General features: G+C 34.3%; 2 protein-coding genes across 3 annotated transcripts in view; one reads left to right on the top strand and one right to left on the bottom strand.

The window, feature by feature from the left end:
* Positions 1 to 876: 876 nt before the first annotated feature.
* Positions 877 to 5,729, top strand: LOC112502466. Of its 2 annotated transcripts, none has more exons than XM_025106378.1 (4): positions 877 to 1,099; positions 1,756 to 2,106; positions 2,193 to 2,331; positions 2,821 to 2,959. In XM_025106378.1, exons 1-3 carry the CDS (start codon positions 983 to 985, stop codon positions 2,250 to 2,252), a joined length of 528 nt encoding a protein of 175 aa, XP_024962146.1. In that variant the 5' UTR covers positions 877 to 982; the 3' UTR covers positions 2,253 to 2,331; positions 2,821 to 2,959. The 2 variants fall into 2 exon arrangements, 1 of the variants encoding a protein (XP_024962146.1); XR_003067695.1 differs by lacking the exon at positions 877 to 1,099 and adding an exon at positions 5,646 to 5,729 and having other exon boundaries at positions 1,770 to 2,106; positions 2,821 to 2,943.
* Positions 5,730 to 9,383: 3,654 nt separating this feature from the next.
* The window catches only part of LOC112506561 (protein FAR1-RELATED SEQUENCE 5-like), a 5,332-nt gene continuing 1,722 nt past the window's right edge, over positions 9,384 to 12,993 (bottom strand). Inside the window, exons 3-7 of the mRNA XM_025110695.1 lie at positions 11,704 to 11,835; positions 10,980 to 11,169; positions 10,456 to 10,889; positions 10,070 to 10,265; positions 9,384 to 9,935 (exon numbers count right to left, since the gene is read on the bottom strand). Coding sequence (XP_024966463.1) covers positions 9,384 to 9,935; positions 10,070 to 10,265; positions 10,456 to 10,889; positions 10,980 to 11,169; positions 11,704 to 11,835 — 1,504 coding nt within the window. The remainder of the gene's footprint in view (positions 9,936 to 10,069; positions 10,266 to 10,455; positions 10,890 to 10,979; positions 11,170 to 11,703; positions 11,836 to 12,993) is intronic.

Here is a 12,993-nt window from a genome sequence, read left to right as displayed (position 1 = left end):
AAACATTGAGCTTTAATAAGTTGTATTTATGCATAATTTACTTGTATTATTGAATTTTAAGTAATATGCATCAATATACAGTACTTCATGCATAAAAAATGGGTTTTAAGAGTTTTTGTCAAATGTTTTATAATATAGTATAGATAGTATAAATAATTAATGAAAATATTGTTAAAATTGTTGAAGTTAAATATAATTTTTTTAAAACTTTTAGCTTTTGATATTATATTTAAAAAATTATAACATAACTGTTTGAAATGCTTTTATGTCCAATTACATCACATTACAACATATCGTAAATACAAGTATTTACACTACATTACAGCATATCGTAAATACAAGTATTTACACTACGTTTAAAAAAATATACTATTTTTTTTATGAAAAAAAAATTATTTGATTAAATTATAAACATGAATCATATAACTTAGGGGCCGTTTACCCAAATACTTACCCGGTAAACGCTTATCGATAGAAGTCAACACTATAATCTATTTTATCAGATAAGGTTGTAGTATATTGAAACGGTATCGTATACAACAATTTACCCGGTAAACACTTACTCGGGTAAAAGTTTTCACCATCACTTACCGGGTAAGACTCTCATCGCTCTTACTGGTAAGATTTTCAACTATTGTCATGTGCATCAACAACTAAGGAAAGTTACCCAATTCACACATACCGAGTAAGTGTTTAGTAAACGACATCTAAGTAGCTTACAAATAAATTATAAATCCCATGAAAATAAATTGGTTGATATTTTAAAACCCAAAGCGTCAATAAAATAACAAAAATAAAAAAATAAAATTAAAATGAAGATGCATCATATATCTGGTAAACCCTAAATTATCCTTCGTCTTCCTTTTTACCCTTCAATCTCACAAATCTCTTTACACCGTCGCCGGCGAGGCTCTTCTTTTTCCGATCTTCATATCTCACTTGCTTTCGAGGTGCTTGGATCAACCTATTTGTGCCATGGAAGATGGAGGAGTTTATACAGAGCTGTTTTCTTTTCACAAAGATCAGATCCCATGGCTCTGATCTTGCTCTTATTGTTGGAATCGGTGGTCTCGGATTTTTTTTTTCAAACTATAATCAGGTAAACATAATTCCTTCCATCTATTTTTCAATTTTAGTTCACATTCACGGCTAGGGTTTATGTTGCAACTCCATATTATTGGTTTATTTTTTACTCAAATTAGACTGATATTTGTGGAAATCATTGCTAAAATACAGTATTTTACACTCGTATCTGAACTTTTACTTGTTGAATATTTTAGGGGTTTTTAATTCATATACTGGTGCATATGGGGGTTGGTTTCATATGGATATATAGAATCACACTCAGGTTATATGTATATGGTTATTGAAAAGTGGGGTTCTTTTTATATGGATATATACATAAAGATTAGGATTAATCATTATAATGACAGCATTGAGTAAAAATTAATTATTATTGGGGGTGTTACATCCAAAGAGTAGGTGTTATATTAACTAATTGATCAAATTAATTAATTTTGGGTATTGATATTGATTCAACTCATTACATAGGTTTAACAACACCCTAGCGACCCGTCATTTGACTCAGATTATTCGATCAATGATTGATGGGCCATGGTGCACTTGGTCTGAAATCCCTAGAGAGGTGAAGACACGGATGTGAGACCGTTTTTAAGTTTGTAGTATTCTTTTAACTTGCTATATTTTTGCTAGTTTTATTTTGAACTTAACAAGCAACTAATCTTTTACGTATAGGGGGATCCAGCACTAGACGCCAAGATGCTGCAAATATGGGAGACCCGGGGCGCCAAAAACTACAATGATGGTATGAATTCTGCTAGGAGAAAGGCAGGCAAAAAGGCCAGAAGTCAATTGATGCCCTATGTAGAAAACGACCCTAATAGAGATATGAATATGTTGAAGGGCTTCCACCCCAAGTGGCTTGATCCTCGTATCTGGTACGAGATGATTGATCGTTGGAACACGCCCCATTGGAAGGGTGTTGTTTCCAAGATAGTGCATGATAACCAGATGACCATAGTGGAAGGTGATATAGCCAAACACACCGGCGGATCGATCACGTTCGCCCTGCATGGTTCTCGCCTGGTAGGTCCTTAAAATCGATTACTTTAGTAGCTTGATTTTTTATATGATACACTTAACATATATTCGTATTACTTGCACCTTTGTAGACGAAAGCAAAAAATTGGTGTGCCACCGGCCGCTGTGGAACTCTTTGGCCATACGTATAAGAAGAGGTCGAGTACAGAGTCATCTTCGGGTAACGGGTCACGAGAGGAGTACATGACTTCGAGGTGTAGTCGGGTTGCGGTAAGTTTACAATACATATATATGTGTGTGTATATATATATATATATGTATAGGGGCTTAATCAAATTAGAACTGAGTTGTTTGTGGTAACTATGAGATCCAATTTCAACCACACATTCTAATAATCAATGGTTAAAATTGAAAGGAATCTTAATTAATGTAATTCTAGAAATAAATTACTGACATTTAATGACATAATATGAAGAAGGGCAAGATGGTCATTTTTTTAATTTATTGAGCCGGATTTGAGCGCGCGCTACAAATCCGTTAATGTTCTTAATATACACTGCTCAATTCGAATCCAAATAGAGTCAAGATACTGTCTGGTTTTCGAGAAGCGATTTTCCTAAACCCTAGAGTCGATCGCAAGTGGAACTATATACATAATCGATGGATGCTAACGAAGGATTAGGTAAAATTGCTTTATGTTCTACATTTTCAATATGAAGAATCCCGTAAACATTGTTTCTATAATGTGAAATGGTACAGGAAGAAGAAACGGTAGGATAAAGGCCAAATCGATGTTCAAGTTCTCAAACAAAGAAAGCGACCCCTTAGACCTAGACGATGATGTTCAAGACGATGTTGATCTTATTTCTATCGAAGAAACAGGTATCCTCTTGTTACATTCCCTAACACGGTTTTAGGTTAGTAAACATCAGTTTCAAGTTTTATTGTTGGTGTTGTTTTGTTTTAAACAATGTGGAAACATGAATATTATGTTTTTTTGGAAAAGAATTTACCACATTTTGATAATCAATTTGTGCTACATTGTGATTACATTTAGTATTGATCATAATCTTTTGGAAAATGGTGTGGTACATCGTGATAACATTTAGTATTGATCATAATATTTGTCTGGACAAAAAATGGTGTGCTAAATTATGTTCAGATTCTTAATTTCTTATCCTGTTTATAATAGCAGCATATGCACTTCTTCTACTAAATCACTACTCACCGTGCAAGAAAACTTATGCGGCCTGTAGCCCGAGGCCCCTTGTGGTCATGTGCTTGGATTGGCAATACTTGCATTTTGGCTTTGTATTCATGATGACGTTGACAATTTTGTAGTTTCAAGACAATTTTGTTGAGAGTTGGATTGTAGGATAGTAACTTTTGAAGTATTTTTTTGAGTGTGATTGAAATGTTTGTGGCACCCTGTGGTGTGCTACATTGCGAGTAGAGAGAATGTAGCCTGTCTTTGTCTCTGGTTCAACCCCAAATCCCATTAGTTATAAGCCTAAAATATAGTAACATGGGGATGACCCTCCCCTTTGGGTGGCCACCACCCTAATAGCAATAGATTTTATGGTCAATGGACCACCTCTCCTTTGGCTTATATAACCTACAATAGGTTTTATTTACAAACAAAAACACACTACTCCCACTGGACCATTAATCGTATGGTTTCCATATGTTTTATATCTACCTTTTAAGATGTCGTGATGTTGACCCCTCTGTATGAATCCAACCTAGACTAAATGATTGTTTACCAACACAAATTGTGTAAAAAGGATAACTGTGCAAGACTGTGGTCTGAATCAACTCTAATCACCGCCTCAGTAAAAGGGTACTTTTTAAAACCCAATTTTTTATTTTGATGAAATTAAGAGCGAACGAATTTACCGTGGTTGATGAACCGCTAGGAACCAACAATGAGGGTGCTTAAATCTTGATGCGTTTGGAACTCTAGTGAGCCATGTCTTGATCTCAAGTGCAAAAACATAATATACTAAAAATTACAATAGTGAATGGTGAAACCCAACAAGTATGTATGATCTGGCTGAATCAAGTAACAACTGAGGAAGAACAATATTAACAACATGCTGTTTTATAATGATTAATAGTACCATAGATTCCCATTAGTTACATAGATGGAGTCTTATTTCCATTTTTAAGAGGGAATAAAGAGCTGTGAACTAGACTTGCCTTCTGCTGTTATTTATTACGCATGTGATTAAGCAAACTACTCTTTGTTATCTCTCTTATTATTTTCATTATATTCCAGTTCAATTCTTTGTGGCTAGAGATCATCGTCTTTTACTCGGTGAATTTTATTTCTCCATATTATTCTATTTGCTTATTCCTCATTTTCTTGTCTGCTTCTGTAGCACCTTACACCGTACCAAACTCGGATTCGAGCCATGACATGTTAGTTAGAAAGAACACATCCTGATGAAAAGATAAAAATAAAAAAGGGGTTAAATGTAAAAAGTAAAAAAGTGAAAAATATATATAGATGGTGGCATGGAACAATATGTCTAGTGTTGACAGTTACTTCCAATGCAAGCTATAACACAAAACATGCAAGAAAAGGGTACCAAACCCCAAGATTAGCATCCACAAAGCTAATTGCCAAAACACCTTTAATTTTCACAACAGAAAAGCAAAACAAATAATGCCCAAATTTCACCTTTTACTAGTTGGTAACTTTCAAAACATTATGGAGTTCAAATGCAACTAATCTGATTAGGACCTGTTATAAACAACCACTACACTTTCTGTTTCTAATTAAACATTTTATACGTTTTCCGAATACCAACTGTTTGTAACATGTTTGTGCATGAGAATGTATATATGGAACCAAAACAGTTATTGGTACCACATGAAACCATAGCTTTAATACATGATAACTGTGGTACCAACTGTTTGTAACATGTAATACAGGAGCAATGCCTGCACTCTTAAGGAAGCCTAAAATCTTCTCTTTCACATTTCTTCTTTCCATTAACTTCTTCTTTGTTCATATCTGCTACTCCATTGATTTACAGGGTCAAGTTATTCTAAAATGGAAAAACACATTAAACAGCTACATTGTGGATACAATGGTGTGCTACATTGTGGTAAAATATACAGACACAAAGTCATCACATACACATACAGACACAGACACAGACACAGAGATTTGAGTCCTAATCTAGTTAACAAGAAATGGATCCCAAATTAAGGTCTGCTAGCAGCTATATATGTGCTGCATCCTGCTTTCATACATATATATATATATATTTATATATGAAGTGTGTTTACAATGGTGTGCTACATTGTGGTAAAAATACAGACACAGAGTCATCACAGAAATAATATGAATAGAGATTTTGGATTCAAGTTCATTGAATAATGTGATTGAAGCTGATGACATATGGTAGTTGGCTAAATAATATGCCTTGCAACTTCCATTCAGTACTCATGGCAGTGTGTGTATTCTCAGGCAACCACGCATATGCTTTTCTAAAGAGATTTTTATCATTGTATTTACTGCATCTTCTACTTTAGTTTACCCTTTCGTCTAATATTCAATTTTCTTGATCTTTCAGGTGAAAAAAAATCGAAGAGGAAGCGAGATAATGGTAAGAATGCCGCAAAGGAAGGAGATACTGGTAAGAATGGGAAGAATGGAGAAAAAAAATGTGCAAACAAAGCAAAAAAAACTTAAAGAGAAAAAGGTGACAAGCCCGAAAGCTGACGCGCATATAAAATCAAATAAAAAAAACAATGAGAATACGAGTGGCAACAAGCAATGTACGTAACTACATACATTATTACTTAGTTGATAGATAAAATACAATATTATACTGAATTATGATGGCACTGTTAATTAAATAATGTATTTGTTCATGAGAATGTATATATAAAACAAAAACAGTTATAGGTACCACATGATACCACATCATTTGGTCATGTTATGTTACATTATGGTTTACACAACACTTAATTACATACTAATGCAATATTTGTTTAAAATACCACATACAGGAATACAAGGATTGTATAAGGTCAAAGATGAATTCGATCTTAGCACAGAAACAAAGCATTGAGATGATGATAGACAATGCCATATCAGATTTCCCGTTGGATAGAGACTTGAGGATAATGAGCAGGGAGCTACAAAGTATGTTCGGACAAGAAGATACTTCTACAGGAGATGTTGTCAATAATGAAACTCAAATTCAGTTGTTTGAAACACCAAAGAGACCTGCGAAGGGGTCAAAGAAAAGGATGAAGAAGGACTCAAGAGATTTGGAAAAAAGCCCAGATTCAACTACTGGAATGCAGATTGTACCAGGTGCAACCCTTGTCGATTCACCGATCTGGAACAGTCCACGAACACATATGGAACTAGATAATTCGTTCATTTCATATGCCAAGAAAATGCAACACAAGAACTCTGACATACCAAAGTTTGATTTAGGTATTTCACCTTATAAGACTGTCCAGATTCCGCAACCCCTTTCATACATCCCTGCCTTCAAAAAATCGTTGTTCTCACTAAACTCACAAGTGGAAGCAATCTGTGATGCACCTAAAGCATCAAGAAGGGATGCGAACTTAGGGGAATCACTAAGATCTCCATACTAAGATCTCCATATGTTAAGCGATGCGTAGAGATCGATACGATAGAGACAAGCTCGAAGAAGAAAATTTGCAATTGGATAAATGCAGCTACAGAACCAACTTGGTAAGTACCATTACCTTTTAATATATTATGTTTAATACATATACCAGACAAAGTATGGTATTAAATTACTACTTCCGATTACATGATGCAGTGAATCTGTATTTGAGACCACATCAGGAGCCGTTGCGTTGAGAGGGACGATAGAATCCCTATGTGCGCGAACCCAGATATATAGTAATGTCATTGATAGTTAGGCAACATTACTAAACCACGAAGAGCGATTCAGGAACATATCATCACCGAGAAGGCTTTTTCTGCACATCACAATTCTTGTAAGTATGCTTCTATAAATAACGTAAATCATATATACAAACTTGTACATTATCTAACAACAAAATGGTTGAACCAGTCGACAACAATGCTTGATTCAAACATAAAGGAGGATGTGAAGCTGGATATATTTGTTGACAATCTATTGGCAGCGGTTGGAGGTGATGCAAATATGGTTACCTTCAAATTGATTGACCTGGTGAGTTAATAAGTAGTAACCACATTTATTATGTGTTTATTAGATATTACATTTAACACACAACTACCAATTGCAGTTATTTTTTCCCATCGTTAGAGACATGCATTTCTTTGTAGTGGTGTTCAACTTCAAACGTCCTTCCATATTGGTTATAGATAACCTTGAGCAAGATCTTGAAGCACCCAACAAATATGAGGAAATACCGGATCTTTTGGTGAGGAACATCAAACAAACTATATTTTTAATTCATTCATTTTATGTTTATTTATTCAATGATTTGAGTCTCATATTTACCGTTTTCGTGCAACACTTTTTGATGATGTTGAAGGTAGGTCATGCATTGTATGAGGATTTTGTTGGGATAGATCCGGTGAAGATAGCATTGAAATGGTCTACTAAACAGAATTTGCATGATTGTGGTGTATTCTTGATGCGTCATATGGAGTGCTACATGGGGGAGTTGCCTTACCGATAGAAATCAGGACTAGATGTGAAAGGAGCAAACCAAGTCAAACAACTGCAATTATTGAGAAGGAAATACACTGTTAAACTATTGCTTTCAGACATCAACATTAGACGATCATTCGTGATAGCAGACTGTGAAAAGTTTATCGCATTGGATTTGAAGGAGAAAACACGTTTGCTTAAATGCGCAGAATCTAATAGGGAAGCGAGGCTCGCAAGTATTTAGGAACTGATTTGGAATAGTATTTCATATCGTATACAGTAAATGGTAGTTACTTTTGTTACTAGTTTGGAACAGATTCACTAACTGATATGTTAAGCTGGTTTTTTGTTTTTAAGACAAACGTCTGGTATTAGCTTATATATGAAATGGATGTTTCGAATTTTTTTGTTAAATATATAAATTGTTCTGCGTATTTCATATGTTGTCTAATTTTATTAAGTTGTTTAATGGTTGGTATCACATCTTGCAATACATGTATGGACTATGGGATGGGTGATATGTATCACATAGTATCACAGTACATCATAATTACAAATCATGAATTAATTAGTAAAAATTGTTATCACACATGTATGTACTGGGTGATTTCTATTATGTATCATATGTATCACATCGTCTCACAGTACATCACACAGTACATCATAAATACAAATCATGAATTAAATAGTAAAAACTGTTATCAGGGTGATTTCTATTATGTATCATATTGTTCCACATTGAATCATAACTATTAACCATGAATCATGCATCATGTAAATAGTCAAAAATTGCTAAACCAACTTAACCAGTTATATTTTCTAACATTATAACTTGTACTCAACACAGTACATAAACATATATAATCACATTAAAAGCGATAACAACTACGAATTCAATTCGATCGATAACATAAAAAGAACTGAAAATTGTATTTATATAAAAAGAAATGGCTCGGAAACATCAAAAACAAAATAGTCCTACTTTGTCTTGGTTGGACAGTTACGGATATCGTGATTAGACACCAACTTGCATCCACTACACATCCTCTTAGGCCTGCTACTCTTCAATGCTGTTTTTTCAGCTGCACCAATCAATCCTTTGGATGTACCACAACCTTTGTTCTTTATACCGGTAGCAGGATGTATCTCAATGTTATCAGGTCTTGTAAAACCAAGAATTTGTTCTATTCCATGCTCTTTACGTTTCATCGAAGGTTCATACGTGCAATCTTTGGCTACATCATCTCTCATTTATTTGAGTGTAGCCACAAATGATTCTAGTTTTTCTTTGTCATCTCTTAATATATCCAACACATCATCGATGATTTCATATGTATCGTTAATTATTCTGCATTGATCCTCGCCTACGTCGCATATTATTTGACGGCTGTTTTGAAGTTCAATCGGTATAAGGTCACGTCTCCATCTTCTCAAAATATATTATTCAGGTATAAATTCAACACCGACGTTTAGCAAAACTTTGAACACGTGTCTGCATAAATAACCATGACGACCGATGTGATTGCAACTACAAACAATGGTAGACTCCTTCAAGTTACGAACAACCTGTACATAATATAAACTTCAAACATCAAATATCACAATCGAAATGTTGTTCAAACAAAACAATAATATATAAAACCAATAATAAATTACTTTTCTATATGAACATACCTTATACTATGCTATTTTCTCATCTCTTTTGTCTAAATGTTCAATTAAATATGTTTCAGCTTCCTCATTTGAATTGACACTCTTAATTGAACATGTCCAGGCAGCCCTGTGTATCTCAAAAAATACAGAACGCGTGTAATTCTCACAAGCGTGCCTCTCCAGCTTGCTATAGGTCAACCATTTAGGTAAGGTAGTTCTCATGTGATAATCAAAACGACGTTGCTCCCGACGTTGTTTCTCCAAGGCAAATTCAAACCCCAACATAAACTGAAAAAGATTGTTTCCACTTTTTGAAAAAGAGTTAAAGAATGAGTTCGCACTTTCAGACCTGGATGTTGTCTTCATGAGGCAACACATTGGAAGCTCTTTAAAATACGCGGGTATCCACTGGGATCTTAGAGCAAACATATCTTTCAACCATGGATGATCTTGAAGGGAGAACTCCTCGATAAGAACCATCCATCTACTCTCAAACCCATCAGGTGATATGTGAATGTTCCATACGAGCTTGAAAAATTGTTTCTTAAACGTGGTGTTATTAAGAAGATCGTAACTAAACTGCAAGTAAATTAATTATGTAAGAAAATAAAGAGTAAACAGAATAATAGGTTGTTCGGTTTCTTTATAACCTTGTTGGGAACTTTATTCATGATGTGTCAAATACAAAGCTTGTGCCTTGAATCGGGAAAGACTGATGCAATTGCTTGCTTCATCGCAGGACATTGGTCGGTAAGAATCATCATAGGGGGCTTTGAATGTGCTTTCCGAAATGCTTGGAGTAGCCACTTGTAATTTGGAACATGCTCATGTCCAACCAAAGTTGATCCAACAACGACATTGCAGTTATGATTGTCAACCACAGTGAAGGGCACAAAAACCATGGAATGTCTGAAACAATAAACATATCAGTAACCGTAGTTTATAAATAAGGCCATCTTCTTTTAAAGCAAAATATACGAACCTGTTGGTTCAGAATGTAGCATCAAAAGATATTACATCTCCAAATTCAGAATAATTGAATCTAACTACTTCATCAACACAGAAAATAGTATGCAACTCGCTACCAACACAATTGTACTCGAAAAAGAAATTATGATCCGCATCCCTCTTCTTGGTCATCAAATCAACCAACACCTTTGCATCACCACGACCGACAAAATCGTCACAATCCCTCTTATAATTTTGATAATCGACAACCGTTGGACCACCGTATTCGTACCCTCCTCTTAGAGACGTATGCAACTTATGAGCCAGTGTGGCACTCATATTTGAGATTCCGGCATCATGAACAAATCGCTGATCTGAAAATTTTATTTGGCGTCCTTTTCTAGTCAAATCTATATCATCGCGTCTCAAAAGTGAATGGTTGTGATCCTCTTCAAAACCGTAACACTCATATGTTGTTGTTCCTTTCATCAATCTGAACTTCACACATGCTGTACACCCGGTCCTTTTAATATTGGAGTTCCAGACTTCTCTTTGATGTTTACGGCGTACCATCGAATCAAACGACTTTTTCAATGGCAAACCAAACCTACTACATACAAAGTATTTATTATGTATTGCACCATCAGAATTAATCTTTTGGCTTGATCATTATACCTCAAATCCAGCCGTCTCAACATATTTTTGGTATTCCGATTCTGCTACATCCAATGACGGATACACAGATTCGATAATGTGCTTGACAACTTCTTCGACTACAGGAGTATACCAATTAGTACTACCTGGTGATATTGATAAGGCCTGTTCTGCTTGATCAATTACTATAAACATGAATTCAAACATATACCTGGTGATTTATTAATGTACCACAAATGTGCACATCAACATACTGTATTCGTTTACAACAGTACAACAAACATCATCATAACATTGATATATACAGAGGCATTGCATATTCTTATACAACAAAACACATCTAAAATTTATACACATATAATTGCAGATATTAAAGATTTCCATAATCAAAACAAGAAGATAAAACTAATATAGATAGACAGTAAGAAGTATTCTGAAAACATGAATTCAAACATATACATGGTGATTTATTAATGTACCACAAGTTTGCACATCAACATACTGTCTTTATATACAACGGTACCACAACCATGATTATAACATTGATACATACAGAGTGAACGATGTGATGATAATTAGTTTGGATAACACACTCTGATACAAATCAGGTTGAGCACATTATGTTGTAGATGTAACGTAGTTTTTTAACAGATGGATGAAACAAAAATCTGGATTTTCATCATTTTGAATCTCATTGTTTGATGTGTATCCTGTTGTATCATCCATTCCATGAGTTTCAATATACCAAAACAATTTCTTCACAGTTTTTTTTTGGACCTTTTTGAATGGAGAAAGTCCCACATCAAAATCTTCATTACTCTCCCAGGTCACAACCTCCATAACATCTACATTTTCTTCATGAGAATTAACATCTACACTATATTCATGAGAATTGACATGAATTGAAGAATCAATAGGATTTTTACCATTGTTCTTCATTACGTGAGCAACCTCCAAGATGAAATTCTTGCAGAAAACACTTATTGATTTGACATTCTTAAATATCATGGAGAAAATCTTCAACAAATATGTGTGATTCTATGTGATTATTTAGAATCATGACCATGTTTACACCTACGGATTAATTTTTTTGAATTTATTCCACTGAATCATATTAATCTTTAATATAGGAATGTAAATCAATATTAATTATTTTTTGTGAAACGGTTCTATTTTAAAAATTAAAATTTAATCTTAATTTAGGAATTGACTAACATACCCTTTTAATTTGATTTTAATTGTGTACTTAATATATTAAAATGATTGGTTGAGATTGGCCCTCACAGTTACCACAAACAACTCAGTTCTCCCTTGAATGGGTTCCTATATATATATATATATATATGAACATCATGTGAACCGTATGAACATCTTCTGTATATTCAGGAGCCAACTCTGTTGTATGTACATGAACACGTATGAACCAAGGCATGTAGGGTTGTGTGTTTTCATACGTGCTCACATGTCTTCACATGTTCTGTGTGTGTATATGGATTCATATGAATATCTAGTGACTTGAATAGACATGAACACTTATGAATCACGTCATCTAAGGCTGTGTGATTTCTGATGTGTTCATATGTCTTCATATGTCTGTGTGTGTTCCTATGTCTTCATATGAACATCTAATGCACTGTGCATTCACTTCATATGTCTTCACAAACTGATTGAATCTCTCAACAGAGTCAGCTCCTGAATATACAGAAGTTGTTCAACAGGTCAGGTGCAGTCACCTTTTTTGCAAGATAAGTGAGAACTGTCAAAGGTGAGAACTGTTGATTAAAACGAATGCAATATCATATTAATTCATTACCAATACAAACGCTTTGATCATTGTCTTCACTTCTGGAACTCGAAGTCCGATTGTCATCGTAAACCATTTTAACCTTCTCATTCTCATTGTTGTCGATCTGTTTTCCAATGGGTTTATCCATATTAACTTGGACGATATCGAAAACTTTACTATCGGAAATCCTTTAACAATCACAAATCCAATAACATTATAGATAGATAAATCAAATTTAAAAAACAATCA

This window comes from Cynara cardunculus (genome assembly GCF_001531365.2).
Source record: "Cynara cardunculus var. scolymus isolate 2C chromosome LG 1, CcrdV1, whole genome shotgun sequence".
NCBI classification, from domain to species: Eukaryota; Viridiplantae; Streptophyta; class Magnoliopsida; order Asterales; family Asteraceae; genus Cynara; species Cynara cardunculus.
The sequence above is the reverse complement of the archived record's forward strand: the minus strand, read 5'-3'. Positions and strand labels throughout refer to the sequence as shown.

Excerpts from the sequence above, each read along its gene's own strand:
- LOC112502466 (XM_025106378.1), top strand. The coding sequence starts at position 983 with ATGGAGGAGTTTATACAGAGCTGTTTTCTTTTCACAAAGATCAGATCC. Across the intron at positions 1,100-1,755 it reads TTTTTTCAAACTATAATCAG|GGGGATCCAGCACTAGACGC; the intron begins GTAAACATAATT and ends TTTTACGTATAG. Across the intron at positions 2,107-2,192 it reads CCCTGCATGGTTCTCGCCTG|ACGAAAGCAAAAAATTGGTG; the intron begins GTAGGTCCTTAA and ends GCACCTTTGTAG.